This window comes from Heterodontus francisci, chromosome 43, assembly GCF_036365525.1.
Source record: "Heterodontus francisci isolate sHetFra1 chromosome 43, sHetFra1.hap1, whole genome shotgun sequence".
Classification (NCBI taxonomy): Eukaryota; Metazoa; Chordata; class Chondrichthyes; order Heterodontiformes; family Heterodontidae; genus Heterodontus; species Heterodontus francisci.
In genome coordinates this window covers 19,948,617-19,970,330 of record NC_090413.1, presented here as the reverse complement: position 1 = coordinate 19,970,330, position 21,714 = coordinate 19,948,617, and the positions used below count along the sequence as shown (strand labels likewise).

The 21,714-nt window shown below is 43.0% G+C and overlaps 1 protein-coding gene across 6 annotated transcripts in view; it reads left to right on the top strand.

Annotated features, from left to right (window-relative positions):
* The window catches only part of LOC137355680 (dedicator of cytokinesis protein 7-like), a 158,298-nt gene that overhangs the window by 84,923 nt on the left and 51,661 nt on the right, over positions 1 to 21,714 (top strand). For 4 of the 6 annotated variants that reach the window (XM_068021105.1, XM_068021103.1, XM_068021104.1 and 1 more), the window contains exons 17-23: positions 88 to 226; positions 2,508 to 2,609; positions 4,979 to 5,065; positions 7,492 to 7,723; positions 8,953 to 9,117; positions 13,497 to 13,672; positions 21,431 to 21,535. In XM_068021105.1, coding sequence (XP_067877206.1) covers positions 88 to 226; positions 2,508 to 2,609; positions 4,979 to 5,065; positions 7,492 to 7,723; positions 8,953 to 9,117; positions 13,497 to 13,672; positions 21,431 to 21,535 — 1,006 coding nt within the window. The remainder of the gene's footprint in view (positions 1 to 87; positions 227 to 2,507; positions 2,610 to 4,978; positions 5,066 to 7,491; positions 7,724 to 8,952; positions 9,118 to 13,496; positions 13,673 to 21,430; positions 21,536 to 21,714) is intronic. The other 2 variants (XM_068021107.1, XM_068021106.1) reach the window with 1 other exon arrangement.

Sequence of the window (21,714 nt, the reverse complement as noted above, 5' to 3'; positions counted from 1 at the left end):
GGGAACAGTAATTGCATGTGCACACTGACTGGAGAGCCCTGCCACCAGTGTCAGATTTAAATCAGACACAATGTGTGACCTTTGCAGATCGCCGGAGTTTTATGAGGAAATAAAAATGAAGGTCCCAGCAAACCTGACGGATAACCATCACCTGCTCTTCACCTTCTACCACATTAGCTGTCAGCAGAAACCGAGTGCATCACTGGAGACACCTGTTGGCTACACAGTGAGTAACAGTGAATCAATAAGTCAGCCCATAAAATCCAGTACGGGACCCCAAAGGGGAGTTTTTCCAGGTCTAATAATATAATAACAGCCTTAATGCTGGTCCCTCAAGCTCCCACAAACAGCAATGTGATAATGACCACATAATCTGTATTTTGTTATATTGATTGAAGGATATCTATTGGCCAGGGTACTGGGGATAACTCCTCTGCTTTTCTTCAAAATAATGCCGTGGGATCTTTTATATACCCGCCTGAGTGGACAGATGGGATCTCGGTTTAATGTCTCATCGAAAGACAGAACCTCCAGCAGTGCAGCACTCCCTCAGTACTGAACTGGAGTATTGGCTTTGATTTGTGTGCTCCTGGAGTGGAACTTGCATCTGAGTCACAAGGTTCTGTGTACAAGAGTACTACCAACTGAGCCACAGCTGACACTTCGCTCTGTAGCTTTAACACTATTGTTACAAGTGCGGTGTATTGCAGCGTAATGTGCTGTTAACATTCAACTTGCAATTTAGCCCCTAAGAATGACCTGATATTTTATCCCTGTTTGAAGCACCCTCGGTCCTTCCAAGTCTTGCATACAGCAGGTGGGATGAGGGGATTAGCTTCTCTCTGATCAGTGGCAGACACCATCCAAACCCGTAGAGATCCTCAACTTATAGTAGGTTGAACTGAACACAGTAATTTCCTTGCAGTGATGCTGCAGGTTGTAATTGAGGACAATAAACTAAAAGACATGCCTTGTAACAAATGGAACTGCATGTCCGCAATTATGATGTACCATATTGCAATGCAAGTTATCGTTGCTTAAAAGAGAAAGTCTATAGGCAGTAAGTTCTGATTAAAATATTTATTCTCCAATTTTTTTAATTCATGGGATGTGGGCGTCGGTGGCTAGGCCACCATTTATTGCCCATCCCTAATTGCCCTTGAGAAGGTGGTTGTGAGCTGCCTTCTTAAACCGCTGCAGTCCATGTGAGGTAGGTACACCCACGGTGCTGTTAGGAAGGGAGTTCCAGGATTTTGACCCAGCGATAGTGAAGGAATGGCAATATAGTTCCAAGACAGGATGGTGTTTGACTTGGAGGGAAACTTGCAGGTGGTGGTGTTCCCATGCATTTGCTGCCCTTGTCCTTCTAGTTGGTAGAGGTCACGGGTTTGGAAGGTGCTGTCTAAGGAGCCTTGGTGTGTTGCTGCAGTGCATCTTGTAGATGGTACACACTGTTGTGTACTGTGCGTCGGTGGTGGAAGGAAGGTATAATTCCGTGAGTATGACTATGTCAGGCTGTTGCTTGACTAGTCTGTGAGACAGCTCTCCCAACTTTGGCACAAGCCCCCAGATATTAGTAAGGAGGACTTTGCAGGGTTGACAGGGCTGGGTTTGCTGTAGTCGTTTCCGGTGCCTAGGCTGATACTGGGTGGTCCGTCCGGTTTCATTCCTTTTTACTGACTTCGTAGCGGTTAGGTGCAACTGAGTGGCTTGCTAGGCCATTTCAGAGGGCGTGTAAGAGTCAACCACATTGCTGTGGGTCTGGAGTCACATGTAGGCCAGACCAGGTAAGGACAGCAGATTTCCTTCCCTAGGGGACATTAGTGAACCAGATGGGTTTTTACAACAATCAACAATGGTTTCATGGCCATCATTAGACTAGCTTTTTAATTCAAAATTTTTTATTAATTGAATTTAAATTCCACCTTCTGCTGTGGTGGGATTCAATCCCATGTCCCGAGAGTAATACTCTGTTTTACTAGTCCAGTGACAATACCACTACGCCACTGCCTCTATTATTATTAATAAGGCTTGATTGTTTGAAAAAAAGTATTATTTTTAACACGTCTGGGTTCCTTATCTCCCGGCTGCTTGAGTCACTGGGAGGATCCCATACTCCCTGGAGTGACTCCATTCTTTGCAATGGGAGCAGCTATCTCCAATGGCTCGGAACTGATCTAGAGATGCCTGACCCCAGGAAAGTGTGTACCAGCTCAGTACACTGTCTCTGCACATCCCTGCTGGACAGCTGATACATTCGCCTCCATTTGACCAAAGCAGGGGCTGGGTTTCCTTGAGATCTAATGGTTTGAGAGAATAAACTGTATTCCAAGTAGGGTTACTTCAGCTTTTCAGTCACTTCCGTTCAAACCCTTTGACCAGAGTCATTTCCTCAAAACCCCACAATGATCATGGTAATTTGAGTGCAGCCTGAGAGTTCCAAGTTGATGAGTGTCGCTGCTAACCATACAGTCTCTAATCTCTAATCTTGTAACCCATTCACTTAGTGGATTCCCTTGATGCAACACGGTCGCCTCCGAACTGGACAATTCACCCTACCAGTGTCAGTGGACAAGCCACCTCCCAGTTACTCAGTGCTTACTCCTGATGTAAGTATGACTTAAATGCAGCATTACTTCACCCATCTGGGTGTTTTAACTGCTTCATCCTTCTTGTCCCTGCATCGTGTGTTGAAATAATGACTCTTTGCACCATCTCCTCAGCCTCAGTCTGCTGTTCCTTTTACAAACCCGGTTTTGCAAAACCCAAGCTTGATGTCACTAAATCGCTAATTCCTTATTTTCCTTGCCCTCAGCGATGTCCTGCATTGTGGACCTTGGCTGTCACCTTTTTTTTCAGTAAAAGTATGCTGGGGACCCACACAGGGTTTCATGAAGCTGAGGCTTCTTTGACTCAGTGTAGGAGGCCTTGAGCCTACAATTGTGGAGTGGAATTGAGCACAAGGCACTGAGGCCAAGGAAGTAGAAGCTTTGGAGCTGAATTTTCAATTTTGCAACTTGAGTATTAAACAGCCTTAAAATTTCTACGCTTTGCAATTGAGAGTTGGTTCAACAATGTCGAAGGAACTTGATGGGAAAGAGCAGACAATGTCCCTAAAACCCTAAATTTATTTGCCTAAACCAGTTCATTTTACAGCCGTGCACCATTCCAGCTGTGACATGTGCTATCACTGACATCTATGCAATGGGTTTCATTGAACGCAAACCGTGTGTTATTATTGGGAACGTTTTCTATTTCAGCTGTTGAAGAGGTGATGTGTATGAACCACAAATATTTCTATGAATTTGTGTCAATCTCAGTTTCCAGTGTTCTTTTCACAATGTTTTAGTTGGCTGAACTCTGTACCAGCTGATGTTCACTCCATTGTGTTGTTTGGGCAACCAAAGGCTTGCAGCTGGTTTCTCCCAGCAGGTGTGCTTTGTCATTTTGACTTCTTTATTGAAGGAAGGCAGAATATTGGGAAAGGCCATTCCATATTGTGCCAATTGGTGAATCTTCAGAGTAAAGCTGTTGTGGAGTTGCTTGCAGCCTTGAGCACGCTGCCCTTCTGATCAAGAGAGACTGTATAGTTGGAAAGCTAATTTATAGAGGAAACTATGGAATGTGTGGTTTATGGGACAATGCAGACCTCCTAATACAGGAGCCTAGGTACCACACAAAGGCTGTTTTAAAGTGATTGGTGCTTGCCATATTGTTGCGACCAAGGTGGAAGTAATACACTGTTAATTCAGTCCCGCTACACCACAGGTCACAGCACATTGGGCAAGTTTCCCACCTACTGGAAAAATAGCCAAATTAATCACTTAAATTTATCCCCAGAATAAAGCACGCCAAACCAGGTTTCTTTAAACAACAAATTAACTGTTTATTAATAAATCAAATTTTAAATGATAATGAGATGAATCTATATGTATAAAAGATTTTATAACTCTTTAATTCTTCCTAACCCTCATGCACACACATACATTCAATTACCAATGATTAACCAGGGAAAGTGGTTATATTGATTTTATAACAGTTTCTTAGGGATAATAAAATAACTGGGTTATAACTCCTGGTAGTATTTTCCTGGATCGGTGAGGTGCCCCAGAGTCGAATAGTCAGATGCCACTTGATGTCTCTCCAGGGGAAATTAATGAACAGTCTGTGGTGGGTAGGCGTTCAAAGTAGCAGGCATCAATCAGAGGTCTATTTAAGTTTTTAAAGTAGCAGTCTAACAGTAGAAACCTGCTTGAGATTTCAGGAACTTCCAAAAATACAAAAGTCAACAGGACTTACTCTCAGCAAAGGAGCCTTCTCCACAGAGCACAATAACGATAGAACTCACTCTTCAGGCAGAGTTTCTTGACTGGAGGCAGCAGCAACTTGCCACACCTGAAACACAGGCTTTCTTTCTCCAAAGCAAGTTTCTCCACAGATTATAGCAATTCCTCTTTTCTCAGGGTCTCTTCCTCTCTCTCCAGGCATAAACAGCAACAAGGGTCTTAGGTCCCATACATTGGATCTGCAATGCCTTCAAAGTTCTTTTGACTTCATGAAGAGATCAGAATTTTACTTGATACGGGAACTATTTTTCAAGAGAGAATTTTCTCAGGGTTTTATTCCTGGCCAGTTTCCAGCAGTAACTCTTTGAGCCGCTCACAGCTCCCCTCGTTTCTTTCACTGCCAAAATGAAAACGAAAAGCCTTTTTCAATAAGTGTCACGAGACCGTCGTAAAATCTTCCTGTTGCTTGGGTACGCGTTTATAGCCTGCACTTCAAATAGCAAATGTCAACAAGTCTCTGCAGTCGCTGTTCACAGAAAAATAGCAACAGGTCTTAAAGGTATACAGACCTCTTTGTTTTTTTTAAGAATAAAAACAAAACATTTATAATATGTACTATAGGTGTCTGAGAAATGCGTGTCATTGCATCTATATATTTATAAATGTCTTCCTTTTAATTTTTCTTTGAATAGGTCCAGCTACCTGGTATGAAATGGGTCGACAACCACAAAGGAGTTTTTAATGTGGAAGTATTGGCAGCATCATCAGTCCATACACAGGTGTGCACACCTTGCTTGGATGAGCCTGCACCCTGTCAGCTCTCCAAGCCACTCTCGCAAAGCTTAGCTCCCTTTGAAAGGGGCACTGTAGTCAGAGATTTCTGGTTCACAAGACAATTTCACTGAGTTTGTAAATACAGGCAATTCTGAGTGTCCAAGGGAGCAACAGAATAAATGCCAGACCACTGTGATATTTTATAACACTGTTATTGAAGAGTTTCTAAGGTATTACTGTCACAGAAAAGCCTTTTAATGAAGATTACTGTTGTTATACTCTTGGCAGCTACAAGGCTGTGTTAACTCATAAAGGTGATTCAGAGCTGTTATAGTTTTACTGTCCTTCCATCTGGCGCCTGTCACATAGTAAACTCAGCTGGGAGCAGGCCCAGGAACCATCTCCAAATGTTTATTCAGCTCCAGGCTGAATACATAGCATCATAGAAATACAAACTCTAAATTGTATGAAGAGGTGAACCCTGCCTCTTCTGGGAGGAATTACACCTAGAATTTAAAGTGGATTGACAAAGGAACATTGGAGACACGAGGAACTGGTTTTTCACGCGAGAGTTGCTATGATCTGGAATGCACAAACTATTTCTAAAACATTATTGGACTGCAAACTTGGCTTCTTGTGGAGGCTGGGCCTTTATTTTGTCTGAAAGGGTGGTGGAAGCAGATTGAATAGTAACTTTCAAAAGGGAATTGGGTATATATACTTGAAGGGGAAACCTTTGCAGGACTATGGGAAAAGAGCAGGGGAGTGGGACCAATTGGGGAGCTCTTTTAAAGAGCCAGCACAGGCACGATGGGCTGCATGGCCATCTGTACTGTAAAATTCTTTGAATGAGGGGAGTATACCTGGAATTATTCTGAATGTATGATCTATTTACATTCCCAACCCCTCAATGTCCTGATTTGAAATGGAACTCCCATAGGAGCAGGAGTAAGCCATTCAGCCTATCGAGCTTGCCCTGCCATTCAATGTGATCATGGCTGATCATCCACTTCAATGCCTTTTTCCCACACTATCGTGATATCCCCTTATGTCATTTGTATTTAGAAATCGGTCAATCTCTGCTTTAAATATACTCGATGACTGAGCTTCCACAGCCCTCTGGAGTAGAGAATTCCAAAGATTCACAACCCTCTGAGTAAAGAAATTTCTCCTCATTTCTGTCCTAAGTGGCTTCCCCCTTATTTTGAAATTGTGTCCCCTGGTTCTAGACTTCCCAACCAGGGGAAACATCTTAGCTGCATCTACCCTGTCTATCCCTTTAAGTATTTTGTAGGTTTCAATGAAATCACCTCTCATTCTTCGAAACTCTAGAGAATACAGGCCCAGTTTCTCCAATCTCTCTTCATGGGACAGTCCCGCCATACCATCTCCTCTGCTAATAGTGCTTCCAAGAAGCTCAGTCTCCCTTCTCCCCTCAAAAACTCACTCTCTATAAAGCCTGAATCATAGAATTGTACAGCACAAAAGGAGACCATTCGGCCCATCGAGTCTGCACCAGCTCTTTCAAAGAGAAATTCAGATACTCCATTCCCCTGATCTGTCCCCATACCCTTGGAATTTTTTCTCAAATTATTTATCCAATTCCCTTTTGAATCCTACAGCTGAATCTCTGTCCACTGCTCGACTTGTATACAGCTCTCTAATTTGGGCAAGTGTTCAGATTAGATGGCGGACAAAGCTTCTTTTCCGAAGATGATCCCTCCCTCAGCTCGATTTCTCTCTCTTTATTCCAGCCTATCTTGCCTCTATTTTGATGACACACTATGGCTAGTGACCCTCTAAGCTCCACTTCTGGGGAAATCTACCTGCCCTCCCTCCCTCCCTCCCTCCCTCCTGTTGTTGCCTTGCATTTGGCTTTGACCTTTCACCTGGTATTCTGAACAAAAGATATTTGCACTTTGGCTGAGTGAATAGTGTGAGCCATATAACCCAGGGAACTGTTGGGTTTGATCCCAGGCTGTACAGTCAGTTGATTTCAACCAAGGTGGCAGCATGGGCCACTATGGTTGGGTTAGTGAAGTGAAATTTGACGGTGTGCCGTTGTCCACAGACCCCTGCTGTAAGTAAGGCAGAAGTAGGTTGGCTGTGATGACCCCTGCAATTGAATATTCTGTCCACATTCACACACACTGATCTTTGGAGAAGGTAATTGGCACCTGTGGAACCCTGTCCTGACCAGGAACCTTTGCCAGAGGAAGGAAGAGGAGACATTTGGTCAGGAAAAACATATGTATGAGGCAGTGGGGACACCAGCGTGATCATAGTACTAGCCACTCCCTCCACAGTTTTTCTCATCTGGTGCATGGAGGGCTGTGGTACCTCGAGAAAAGTACATGGTATCAAAAGGGTGAAGGATTAATTCAAAGATTTTGCACACTCCTTGTCTAACCACTTCTGCTTTTGTCCTTAGGACCAATTTCTGGATAAGTTTTTCACTTTGGTGCACGTCCTGGAGGAGTATTCCTTTCCTTTTCGACTGAAGGATGTGATCATCACCGAGAATAATGTGGAGACTGAGTTAAAAGCCAGTATAACCAACTTGCGGTCAGCAAAGATGGAGCCACTGCTCCGATTTGTGCACCATGTCCTCAACAAACTCATCCTCCTAATTGTACGGCCTCCAATAATTAACGGGCAAATAGGTACACGCAGGCTTTCTCTCTGAAGTTTAGCATAAGCTACTTGTTGTTTAGAGCTGCTCCTTATTTATTCTTCCACAGAATATGTTTCTGTAGAAACTTTTAGGATTTTATTAATTGTAAAGTAAGGAAACACAAGCGCTTTTAAGGGAGCAGCCGGAGCTGATGGTATGCCACAGCAAAGTACTGAAATATCCCATCCCAGCAACAAGTCTCAGAAAGGGGCAAAAAATGGGGCTATAACCAGATTAATCTCTCAAATGATTTTATAAGAAAACGGTGAGTTAATAGTCAAAAAAATGACTATTATCATGAAATATTATTTCATTGTTCCCCTCCTGTGCATCGTGTCAGGCCACACACTCTGGGCAACTTTACTTTATTTACTAGTGTCATTCTATGGCTATGAGCTGAAGCACAGCTGGTGGCAGAACCCTTGACTTGTGTTTTTCTTTCTTCTCTCCCTTCTGCTGTCTGTGTGTTTTATGCTCCTACAGTGCAGTGCTTGATAGCCTAACAGAGGTTGATGTCTTGTCTATTGTATGAACATCAGTCAAGCTTTGATTCAAATTCCAGTATTCTGGCACTGTCTTGTGTACTGTTGTGACACCAGGTCATGTAAGGCATGTACTTTAGGGGAACTGGCAGTATCCACAGCATTTGCCCCAACCCTACCTCTTTTCCAGTTTGCCTGTAATAGCACTTGCCCAGCTGCTTCCTTCATTGTTAGTTTTGCTGGCTTCTGCAGCTGCAACACACTATGCACCTTTGCCATTAGACAGATCTTTCGACTGTTGAGGTATCACAGATAAATAATATGGCAAGTCTGAATCGAAGATCATTGCTGATTTTGTCACAATTCAGTCTGTACAAAGGTCACACTGACACAAACTGGGCAATGAAAGTAAGGGCTGGTAAATCTTACATACTACACACCTGGAGAATTAAAAGTCTGCCAAGTGATGTGCAACCTGGAGGAATTTGCATGTGCTGTCATCATCTAAGAGTTACTGAGACCATTTCAAAGGCTCGAATGGGGTGAAATCACATTGTACCATATCAGCCTACAATCGTTGCAGTTTTAATTAGAGGTGTTAAACTCTTTATAAATGAGCTAATGTGTTAAAGTAAGACAGGAATTTCAAACGAGCCCATGCTGATATCAAATCGCATAATTTCGCTCCACAGGAATTTAGAAATCAGGATAAAGCTTCTGAATTTTTACATTTCAGTAAACCTGGGTCGAGCTGCTTTTGAGGTAATGGCTCAGCTTGTCAATCAGATCCACAAGAACTTGGAAGGAAATCAAGATCAGCATGGACGCAACAGCCTGCTGGCATCCTATATATACTATATGTTCCATCTTCCAGATACTGACCACTGTTCCCAGTTCCCTGGTATGTATAAATAACTGCATGCTGTGCTTGTTCAGGCATAATATGCCAAACTGGTGGCTATTGAGAAACACTTGCCTCAGTACAATTGAGATAAATTCCCTAGATTCGGGGAAGGTTCCATTAGATTGGAATTTAGCAAATGTAACTCCTTTATTCAAAAACAGCAGGAGGCAGAAAGCAGAAAACTACAGGCCAGTTAGCTTAGGGAAAATGTTAGAAGCTATTATTAAAAATGTTATAACAGGGCACTTAGAACAATTCAAGGTAATCAGGCAGAGTCAACGTGGTTTTGTGAAAGGGAAATCATGTTTTACCAATTCATTGGAGTTCTTTGATGAAGTAACATGTGCTGTGGATAAAGAGGCACCGGTGGATGTACTGTACTTAGATTTCTAGAAGGCATTTGATAAGATACCACATCAAAGGCTATTGCGGAAAATAAAAGCTCATGGTATAGGGGATAACATGTTTGCATGGATAGAAGATTGGCTAGCTAAGAGGAAACAGAGAGTAGGCATAAATGGTTCATTTTCTGGTTGACAAGATGTAACAAGTGGTGTGTCGCAGGGATCAGTGCCGGGGCCTCAACCTTTTACAATTTATATAAATGACTTGGATGAAGGGACCGAAGATATGGTTACTAAATTTGCTGATGACACAAAGGTAGGAAAGTAAGTTGTGAAGAGGACATGAGACTACAAAGGGATATAGATAGATTAAGTGAGTGGGCAAAGATCTGGCAAATGGAGTGTCATGTGGGAAAATGTGAAATTGTCCATTTTGGCAGGAAGACTAAAAAAAAAGCATATTATCTAAATGGTGAGAGATTGCAGAGCTCTGAGATGCGGAGGGAATCTGGGTGTCCTAGTGCATGAATCGCAAAAAGTTACTTTGCAGGTTCAGAAAGTAATTAGGAAAGCTAATAGAATGTTATTGTTTATTGCGAGGGGAATTGAATACACAATTAGGGAGGTTATGCTTACGCTGTACAGGGCATTGGTGAGATCACATCTGGAGTACTGTGTACAGTATTGGTCTCCTTATTTAAGGAAGGATGTAAATGCATTGGAAGCAGTTCAGAGAAGGTTTACTAGACTAATACCTGGAATGGGCGGGTTGTCTTATGAGGAAAGTTTGGACAGGCTAGGCTTGCATCCGCTGGAGTTTCGAAGAGTAAGAGGCAACATGATTGAAACATATAAGATCCTGAGGGGTCTTGACAGGGTGGCTGTGGAAAGGATGTTTCCCCTTGTGGGAGAATTGAGAATGAGAGTCACTATTTAAAAATAAAGGGTCGCTCATTTAAGACAGAGACGAGGAGACATTTTTTCTCTTAGAGTGTCGTGAGTCTTTGGAACTCTCTTCCTTAAAAGACAGTGGAAGCAGAGTCTTTAAATATGTTTAAGGCAGAGGTAGATAGATTCTTGATAAGCAAGGGGGAAAGGTTATCTGGTGTAGGCGGGAATGTGGAGTCGAGGTTACAATCAGATGACCTTGATCTTATTGAATGGCAGAGCAGGCTCGAGGGGCCATGTGGCCTACTCCTTCTAATTTGTATGTTTGTATGTTAAATTTAGTCCATTCAGTGTGTGCCTAAGGCTGCAGAATGCATTTGAAGCATCCATTATTAAATGTTGACCAGGAATTTATAATGAAAATCTGAGAATAAGGGCAGAGTTTCTGACTTTAAAACGAGTACTGAATTACATATGCACTCCCTGGCCCAATTATCTGTGAACTCTAAACTGCTTTTCAACTGAAGAATGCATATGCAACTCTACAGGAGATGAACATGCGTGTGCGCAAAAGCTGGGTTAAGTTTTTGAAGACCAAGAAGTAAGCCTTGGAAACAGAAGTTGTGTCCTACAAGCAATTGCTTAGCACAGCTTCTGATGGAATGCAATTTGAAATTTGAACATTACAGTCTGCTTGCACTGCATTGGTCATGAACTCCCCTGATGGAACAGTACAGAGACCCCGAATACAATCAGCTATATCCACTTCAGTCAGGCGTAGATGTCATCAAGATCTAGTATCAGCTCTGCATGTTTAACAGGCTATGATTGATAAGGATTTTGTTATTTCAGTAATTGTATTACTGTAAGTTAGAAATTTATCTTCTTCAAGTGTCAAAAAGTGAACTTGAATTTCATTTTCGACTTGTACGGGTGAGTTTATCTTCACTGTTGCACACTGTCAATTTAGATCTTGCTGTAACTGACCACTGAGGATAGGATTGGCCAAGGTAAGATTGCTCAGTTACACCAGTAGTGACATGACCAGTGGGCAGATCGCATGCATGCAAACTAACAGTGAAGAACTTTGCTAATTGAAATAAAAAGGAAGAGTTAGATATAGTTCTTAGGGATAAAGGAATCAAGGGATATGGGGAGAAAGCAGGAACAGGGTACTGAGTTTGGACGATCAGCCATGATTGTATTGAATGGCGGTGCAGGCTCGAAGGGCCAAATGGCCTACTCCTGCTCCTATTTTCTATGTTTCTATATTTCAATCAGGCGGTAGCAGAAGAGTTCTTTGTTTGTAGCAAAGGTTGGCTAACTTACAGATCCATGTGTGACATCATCATCGATCTTGGGTACCCAGAATAACCATGGTTAGTCATTTCAGATCTCCTGAACTCGCAAATGTTCTATGATGTTCAATTAAAATTTTAACAAATTCATTATTTATAAATAATAATTTTCTCCACCAGTTACGTAGAAAAATTACATTTTGCTTCTTATGTGCATTTTCAGGACTAAATGATTTATCAGATAATCCAATATTCTAGCTTTAGTCACAAAAATTAATAGAGGTGCTCGACAGCTAAATGGCAACTGGCAAAACTGTGATCTGTTGGCAAAAAATGGGCCACCAGCTGAATAAATCCACTCCTGTGTTCAAGGCAATAATTTTATCTTTTGGCTGTGAGTTATAGCATCACTGTGGTTTGTGACATTGTAATAGTATCCTGCTTTCAGCGTGCCTGAAAATTGGAATTCCTGTAATGTTGGCACAAGGATCTCAATGAACTGTAACTGTAGGTGTGTGAAATTCTCATCCCATATCCATTTGCATTATGAAAACACCCAGCCGTATGATTATAGATTGCAAAATAGGTTCAGATGCAGAACACCAACCCTACCATCTTCCCATTTCAGCTATTTTACCATCCACTTGAACAGGAAAACAAGACCAAGTTTGGCATCTCAACCTACTGATTGCACGTCTGGCAATGCCTCAGTGCTCTATATCCCACACAATCTAGGCTGACACTTGAGTGCAATATTGAAGGAGTACTACATTGCCAGAGGTTCTCGCATTTAGATGGGAAGTTAAACCTGTTGCAGTGTTTCAGGTTAATGTTGAAGATCAGGGAATTCTGGCCAGCATATTTTTCCACAACCAACATTATTAAACATATTAGTTGATCATCCACTTCATTGCTGCTTATGGATCCTCTGCACTGAATGGCCGCTAAAGGTCACTGCACTACAATTTTTGTTTTCATCTCCGACCATATCTTTAGTTGTCTAGGCTCTAAGCATTGGAATTCCCTCCCTAAGCCTTTGCGCGTCTCTGCCTCGTTTACCAAACGTTTGGTCATCTTTCTTGATACCTCCTTATGTGGCAAGGTGTCAAATTTTGTTTAGTAATGATGCTGTGAAGCCTGTTGAGATGTTTTATTGTGTTAAAGGGGCTACATAAATGTAAGTTATTGTTCTTGTGGGTGACACCGGCAAAGTCCCATTTATTATCCATCCCTCGTTCCTCTGGCATAGTGGTGTTGGTGGCTTTCTTGTACATTAAGTTGTTTGAGAGATCTCTGAGAGGTGCTGTTTAAATAACATTTTGAAGTGCGCAACTTTATGATAACTTACTGGTATTAATAGGTCTGTCATTAATGGTTGGAGCAATTAGAAAGAAAAACTTGCATTTATATTGAGATTTTCATGACCTCAGGACAACCTGAAGAAAATTGCATGCAACAAGCTCCCACAAACATCAATATGTTAATGACTAGATTTTCAGTTTTTAGGTGTTTTTTGAGGAATAATTATTGGCCAGTACAACGGGGGAGAATACCACGCTCTTCTTCAAAATAGTAGCATGGAGTCATTTATGTTGAGCTGAAAGGGCAGACGGGCCCTCGGTTTGTCGTCTCTTCTGAAAGACAGCACCTCCGACAGTGCAGCAGTCTGTCACTTCTGTATTGGAGTGTCAGCCCTGATTTCGGGCTCAGTCCCTGAAGGAGATGAGCTAAGAGTGAATGGCACATTAAGGTGTATTGGTTTAAGTGTAACTTTTTTCTATATTGATTGTTACCAAGATACCGTAGTGACCGGCCTATCATGAATTTTTATTTATTCTCATTGCAGGACCAAGCAGCCTGCCATATGGAGGCCCCATTCAGTATGCAACCCTGTCTCGTGCTACTGCCAGGCCTACCAGCCTAAACTTGTCTCGCTCCAAGAGCATCAGCAACAGCAATCCAGATCTTGCCACAACACCAACCACGCCAGATGATGAGGTTACAAAAATTATGGGTTGCAAAGTAAGTCCAAACGTTTATGCATTGGAACTCTTAAAAACAGAGAGAGCACTTTTACTGATACAGATGTGTTCACCCCATGCATTATTGATTCTACAGATACTGCTGAATGCATGCACGTACGTACGTATGTATGCATACTCCTGCAGATTACTGATACATTCCATGTTTGCAGGTAGCTTAATGTGTACACCTAGTATATTGCTGATTCTGTAGGTTTTGTGTGCGAGAGAGAGAGATCCTACAGTCAATCGTGTGTGTGTGTGTCTGTTGCTGTAGCTTACTGACCCTACAGACAATGCTATGTGTACGTTCCTGTAGATTACTCTCCCTACAGTATATGTGGCAACGCTATGTGTGTGTTCATGTAGACCTCTGACCCTAAAGGCTTTCTGCTGCTTCCTGTTTAAGGACTGTCTTGCTTTTCGCATATTTAAATGATCTGTGTTGGTTGAAGCAAGAAGTGCTTATCAATAAACACTGTTGCATGTAAGATCCTCACTGTTGAAGATAACATGTTTTAGTAATGATACAGATAGGGCAAACTGAATTAGCTGTTATTTTAGAATAATGGACTTCACAGGGGGATCTTGACGGTTAGATATTTAAATGAAAGTTCCAATGTTCTGGATTGATTGATTCGCAGCTGTCCGATTTGTGGTCAATCCATTTAAAAGAATATTGTGAAAAGGGAAACCATGGGTAGGCGGTGGCGTAGTGGTATTGTCACTGGACTAGCAACCCAGAGACCCAGGCCCAGGGTATTCCTCTGGGGACACGGGTTCGAATCCCACCACAGCAGAAGGTGGAATTTGAACTTAATAAAAATCTGGAATTAAAACTAGTCTAATGATGGCCATGAAACCATTGTCGATTGTTGTAAAAACCCATCTGGTTCACTAATGTCCCTTAGGGAAGGAAATCTGCTGTCCTTACCTGGTCTGGCCTACATGTGACTCCAGACCCACAGCAATGTGGTTAACTCTTACACGCCCTCTGAAATGGCCTAGCAAGCCGCTCAGTTGTAACTAACTGCTACAAAGTCTATAAAAAGGAATGAAACCGGACGGACCACCCGGCATCGACCTAGGCATCGGAAACGACAACGGCAAACCCAGCCTTGTCGACCCTGCAAAGTCCTCCTTACTAACATCTGGGGGCTTGTGCCAAAGTTGGGAGAGCTGTCCCACAGACTAGTCAAGCAACAGCCTGACATAGTCGTACTCACGGAATCATGCCTAACAGACAATGTCCCAGACACTGCCATCACCATCCCCGGGTACGTCCTGTCCCACCGGTAGGACAGACCCAGCAGAGGTGGTGGCACAGTGGTATACAGTAGGGAGGGAGTTGCCCTGGGAGTCCTCAACATCGACTCCGGACCTCATGAAGTCTCATGGCATCAGGTCAAATATGGGCAAGGTAACCTCCTACTGATTACCACCTACCGCCCTCCCTCAGCTGATGACTCAGTACTCCTCCATGTTGAACAGCACTTGGAGGAAGCACTGAGGGTGGCAAGGGCACAAAATGTACTCTGGGTGGGGGACTTCAATGTCCATCACCATGAGTGGCTCGGTAGCACCACTACTGACCGAGTCCTAAAGGACATGGCTGCTAGACTGGGTCTACGGCAGGTGGCGGGGGAACCAACACGAGGGAACAACATACTCGACCTCGTCCTCACCAATCTGCCTGCCGCAGATGCATCTGTCCATGACAGTATTGGTAGGAGTGACCACCGCACAGTCCTTGTGGAGACGAAGTCCCGCCTTCACATTGAGGATACCGTCCATAATGTTGTGTGGCACTATCACCGTGCTGAATGGGATAGATTTCAAACGGATCTAGCAATGCAAAACTGGGCATCCATGAGGTGCTGTGGGCCATCAGCAGCAGCAGAATTGTACTCAACCACAATCTGTAACCTCATGGCCCGGCATATCCCCCACTCTACCATTACCATCAAGCCAGGAGACCAACCCTGGTTCAATGAAGAGTGCAGGAGGGGATGCCAGGAGCAGCACCAGGCATACCTCAAAATGAGGTGTCAACCTGGTGAAGCTACAACCCAGAACTACTTGCATGCCAAACTGCGTAAGCAGCATGCGATAGAGCTAAGCGATCCCATAACCAACGGATCAGATCTAAGCTCTGCAGTCCTGCCACATCCAGCCGTGAATGGTGGTGGACAATTAAACAACTAACTGGAGGAGGTGGCTCCACAAATATCCCCATCCTCAATGATGGGGGAGCCCAGCACATCAGTGTGAAAGATAAGGCTGAAGCATTTGCAACAATCTTCAGCCAGAAGTGCCGAGTTGATAATCCATCTCGGCCTCCTCCTGAAGTCCCCAGCATCACAGATGCCAAACTTCAGCCAATTCGATTCACTCCACATGATATCAAGAAACGACTGAAGGCACTGGATACTGCAAAAGCTATGGGGCCTGACAACATTCCGGCAATAGTACTGAAGATCTGTGCTCCAGAACTTGCTGCGCCCCTAGCCAAGCTGTTCCAGTACAGCTACAACACTGGCATCTACCCTGCAATGTGGAAAATTGCCCAGGTATGTCCTGTACACAAAAAGCAGGACAAATCCAACCCGGCCAATTACCGCCCCATCAGCCTCCTCTCAATCATCAGTAAAGTGATGGAAGGTGTCATCAACAGTGCCATCAAGCGGCACTTGCTTAGCAATAACCTGCTCAGTGACGCTCAGTTTGGGTTCCGCCAGGGCCACTCAGCTCCTGACCTCATTACAGCCTTGGTTCAAACATGGACAAAAGAGCTGAACTCAAGAGGTGAGGTGAGAGTGACTGCCCTTGACATCAAGGCAGCATTGGACCGAGTATGGCATCAAGGAGCCCTAGCAAAACTGAGGTCAATGGGAATCAGGGGGAAAACCCTCCGTTGGCTTGAGTCATATCTAGTGCAAAGGGAGATGGTTGTGGTTGTTGGAGGTCAATCATCTGAGCTCCAGGACATCACAGCAGGAGTACCTCAGGGTAGTGTCCTAGGCCCAACCATCTTCAGCTGCTTCATCAATGACCTTCCTTCAATCATAAGGTCAGAAGTCGGGATGTTCGCAGATGATTGCACAATGTTCAGCACCATTCGTGACTCCTCAGATACTGAAGCAGTCCGTGTAGAAATGCAGCAAGATCTGGACAATATCCAGGCTTGGGCTGATAAGTGGCAAGTAACATTCGCGCCACGCAAGTGCCAGGCAATGACCATCTCCAACAAGAGAGAATCTAACCATCTCCCCTTGACATTCAACGGCATTACCATCGCTGAATCCCCCACTATCAACATCCTAGGGGCTACCATTGACCGAAAACTGAACTGGAGTAGCCATATAAATACCGTGGCTACAAGAGCAGGTCAGAGGCTAGGAATCCTGAGGCGAGTAACTCACCTCCTGACTCCCCAAAGCCTGTCCACAATCTACAAGGCACAAGTCAGGAGTGTGATGGAATACTCTCCACTTGCCTGGATGGGTGCAGCTCCATCAACACTCAAGAAGCTCGACACCATCCAGGACAAAGCAGCCCGCTTGATTGGCACCCCATCTACAAACATTCACTCCCTCCACCACCGATGCACAGTGGCAGCAACGTGTACCATCTACAAGATGCACTGCAGAAATGCACCAAGGCTCCTTCGACAGCACCTTCCAAACCCGTGACCTCTACCAACTAGGACAAGGGCAGCAAATACATGGGAACACCACCACCTGCAAGTTCCCCTCCAAGTCACACACCATCCTGACTTGGAACTATATCGCCGTTCCTTCACTGTCGCTGGGTCAAAATCCTGGAACTCCCTTCCTAACAGCACTGTGGGCGTACCTACCCCAAATGGACTGCAGCAGTTCAAGAAGGCAGCTCACCACCACCTTCTCAAGGGCAATTAGGGATGGGCAATAAATGGTGGCTTAGCCAGCGACGCCCACATCCCGTGAATGAATTTTTAAAAAATTTTTAAAATTGTAAGTTCACCATGCAGGGAGAGGACGGGGCATGCCCACATCACAGAGCCTCCATGAGGGATGGAAAAGTAAGAGGAAGATGAAGATGACAGTCTTGGGGCAGGGTATTCCTGCTTCAAGGTATCTTGGGGTGAAGATGCTTGCATCAGAGTCTCTTGAGTGGGAGTGAAACAGGTTGCACACAATATACTTGCATCCTATTCCTGGGAGGAGGGCAGGACGATCCATGTCATAGGAATATAGGAAATAGGAGCAGGAGTCAGCCACTCAGCCCCTTGAGCCTGCTCCTTCATTCAACTAGATCATGGCTGATCTTCTACCTCAACGCTATTTTCCCACACTGAGCCGCAGAGTCTTGGGGTATTGATGGCAGGGTAACCCACTGTCAATGATTTCAATTCTTTCATTGTTGGTGGAGCTCCAGTTCTGGTTGCCAGACAAGGAAGGTGAGTAACGATCTGTTCTGATGAAAGCACAGTGCTGTAATATAAACAGCAAGGACCATACATGCAGTGTTTGTGGTAATCTTCATTTCTTTGAAAGCTTTTCAATAGGGTTGCAGGTTCTGTTTAAAGGTGTTTAATGAGGCTGATTATTATCCCCTTCTGTGCTGGTTCTCTATCTGTACTTCTACAGATGTTCAATCCTTTCATATTGTCAGCTTTTAATGTAACTGCAGACCCTCCAGAACTGTAACAAGATCACTTCAGCAGGTCAGAAGTTGCAGGCATCATGGTTGTAGAGGTTCTGTTACTTTTCTCTTTTTGTGAATGGGAGAATTAGTGTCTGAATTTTTATGTGATGCAAATGTGTTCACAGAACATTTGTTCATTTTCTTCCGGACGTTTTGGCGAGGGGTGGTGAGTAACTCACAATACTATGAAGGGGAGACCCGATGGATGATTATCGACATTATTGTAGACATTTCAATGTATTGTGTATATTCAGACTATCTGCTTCATGTTTTGTTCAGATTACAGTGTATAGAACTTGGAACGCTCTGTAATGTTTCAGTTTTAATCCAGAGAATAGAGATTGATAATGAAATGGTTGTTTTAAAAAAAAAAAATGCAACAGAATATTTGTAAAGCCATAGGAACAGAAGGAGCCAAGCCAGGGACACTTCTGGAAATGGCATTTCTCACAGCTCTTTAACTGCAGTTTGGTACTGGAAGTATAGACAGTAGATCCTGTTCCATCTTGATTCTAGGAATTATCGGCTGGTTAGTCTGGCATCTGTCCTAATAAAAATTGGACTCTATTTGGAAGGAAGTAATTTGAGAGAGTGCTAATGATAATTGCAAGCCAGTATGGGCTGCTAAAAGTAGGTCATGTCGAATAAATGTCTTGGAATTCTTCAAGAATATGTCCGAATTAGAGGATGGTCGTCATGTCGGGGGTGGGTAGGGGATATTATGTGTCTTGCCATTCAGAAATATTAGATGAAGCACCTTACAACATCATAAAATGGAAGACCTTGGGGTATAGGAGAAATCAGTAAATTGGATAATATATTGATAATTCATAGGAAACTAAAAATAAATGATCAGATTGGTCCCGATGTTAAATAAGTTGGTTGAGTTGAATGACCATTTTTCTTTTAATATTCTTCTAAGAAAAAATACAGAAGCTTACTGAACTGTGAAACTATAGTGAACAATGTCACATGTATCTTCATATGCCTTTCAATGACGGATGGTTGAACTCTTTGTGAAGATGTTGTAGGTGACTGCACTGCATTGGAAGCTTAAGAAAAAGCACAAGCTAAAATTGCAAACTCAGCATTTGTTTTGGTATATTGTATAGGATTAAAAGGCAGCAGTGTGCTGAGAAGAGTACACTGCCATTATCTTCTGCAGTTTTCTAAGCCAGATGTTGGATGTTAGCTTTTGCTAATTGAATGAGCCATTGCACTCTGTTCTGCAGTGTGCTTGTTATGACGACTGTACCTGAATAAAGTGATCTCCAAAAGGAGGGAATTCTTAATGTGAGCCAGCACTGAACGGGATAATGGACTCTGCAGATAATGCTTAATTCTGACTTTTCTTTCTCCTAGCTGTCAACATTCAAGGCTCAATGTTAAAATTGCTAATTTTTGCATTATGTTTAATCATGGTGCAAAGGCATGATTGCTGATTTGAAAACTGTGGCCCTTCTGTTACTGACAACCTTCAGTTCTGGGTGCTCAGGTAGTGACTGCATGTTGTCCATACATGGGAAGGTGGACATGGACTGAGCCTTGATGCATTGACCGCTTTGGGAACGAGGGATATCACGATAATACATTGCCTCTCCTGTGATGTACATTCTATCATCAATTTATGTTTAAATCATGATCTTGATATTGGTGTTTAGATGAAAATGAGAAGTTATGAACTTTCTGACCAGCTGTCTTTCAGATTTCATGATTAGTGTTTTATGATTTAGAATCATAGTACGCTAACAGCACAGACACAGGTTGTTTGGTCCGTCAAGTCTATAGCGTTTTCCTAGACGTGAGACACCTAGTCTAATCCCACTTTCCTGCCACGCCCCATAATTTTTAGCATTCCTCTTTTTTCAAGAAACAATCTAATTTCTTGTTGAGAGATTTTACAGACTCTATTTTGATAATGGTTTACAAAATTGGAAAATGTAATTACTCCTTTTAATCCCGTCAAAAAGAAAATCATTTGCATCAGTGGTGCTGTTGAGCCAGACTGCAAGTGGGAAGAACTTATAGGATACTGAAATCCTAATGGACATCCTTCAATGAACAGTAGGGAGGAAGTATAGAAGCAGAACACTGAGACTAATGTAGTGTTATATTGGAATTAAATCTTTCATCAAGTTTTGGCCATGCAGCCCTCTGATTTTCCCAGTCTCTGATCTCACTGTGCTGAGTGTGTTAACGTTCCTTATAAATTAGATTTAATAGATCAGAAAACCAAAATGTGTGTTATCCATTTAATTGATGACAGCCTCAGATGTTTTCTAATGTGCAACATCCCTACCCATTTAGATTGTGGTTACCTATCTCTGCAGCAGATTAAAGGGCAATTGAAAAAATGGATCCAGGCAAATTGAGCACTGCAGTTAAGAGGAAACAGGTTAAGAATGAAGAAGTTAGAAGCAAGGAGGAAAATCGGGGACAATGTTTTCACCCAAAGGAAATCTATTTGTAGAATAAGTTACTCAGAAATATGTTGGACAGTCTAAATGAGTTCATTAGATAATTAGACGTGTTTCTACAGAGCAAAGAGACCGAGAGGTGTGGGAAGAGAATGGGCAGATGAGGTTGATCTGTGAAAAAGAGATAGGCTTGCTTGCCTTAATGGCTGTTCCCAGTCCAAAAATATTTTCTTTTAAGTGGTTAGATACATTTTATATGAATACATAAATTTCAAATGCATTAATTCTGGCAGGGTTCTGTCACTATCTGTTCAACAATCTCAATAGTGTCACTTAGATTATTAGAGATCCTGTATTTTCATTGTGGTTTATTGGTTGGAATGTTGATGTCACATGTACATCAGTGCTTACTTACAGTAGTTTACTATGTTGCCAATCACTGCATATAAGTTGGATCAGGAGAGACAAACATGGACGATTCTAGGACTAATTCAAAATAAACCTGGCCAATCTTTGAAGTACATCCATGATGGAAGATGTATTGTGATATCCCTGCTGGCAGCTCTCTTTTCTCACTGTGAATGACTGTGTTGTATCTAGACTCTTGTTTTCACTTTGTGTTTCCTCCTTGTCCTGCCTCCTTTACCTGCCAGGGGATCGATCGCTCTCACTCCTGGGTTAATTCTGCTTACGCTCCCGGTGGGCCAAAGGCTGTCTTGCGGAGAAACCATCCCAATTCAAGCTGTGATCTAAAGCAGGTGCAGAACTGGTGTTTTCATCTTAAAGCATTCATCGAAGCATCATCACCAATCTACACATTGATTGCTTTCTCATTTTGCCACTTTCAACTGGGAAAGACAAGTGCAGTCCAAAATCACATCTGATTCATTTGTCTTTTTCATTCCCTCTGCTCCACTGATAGGTGATGGGGGCAGTG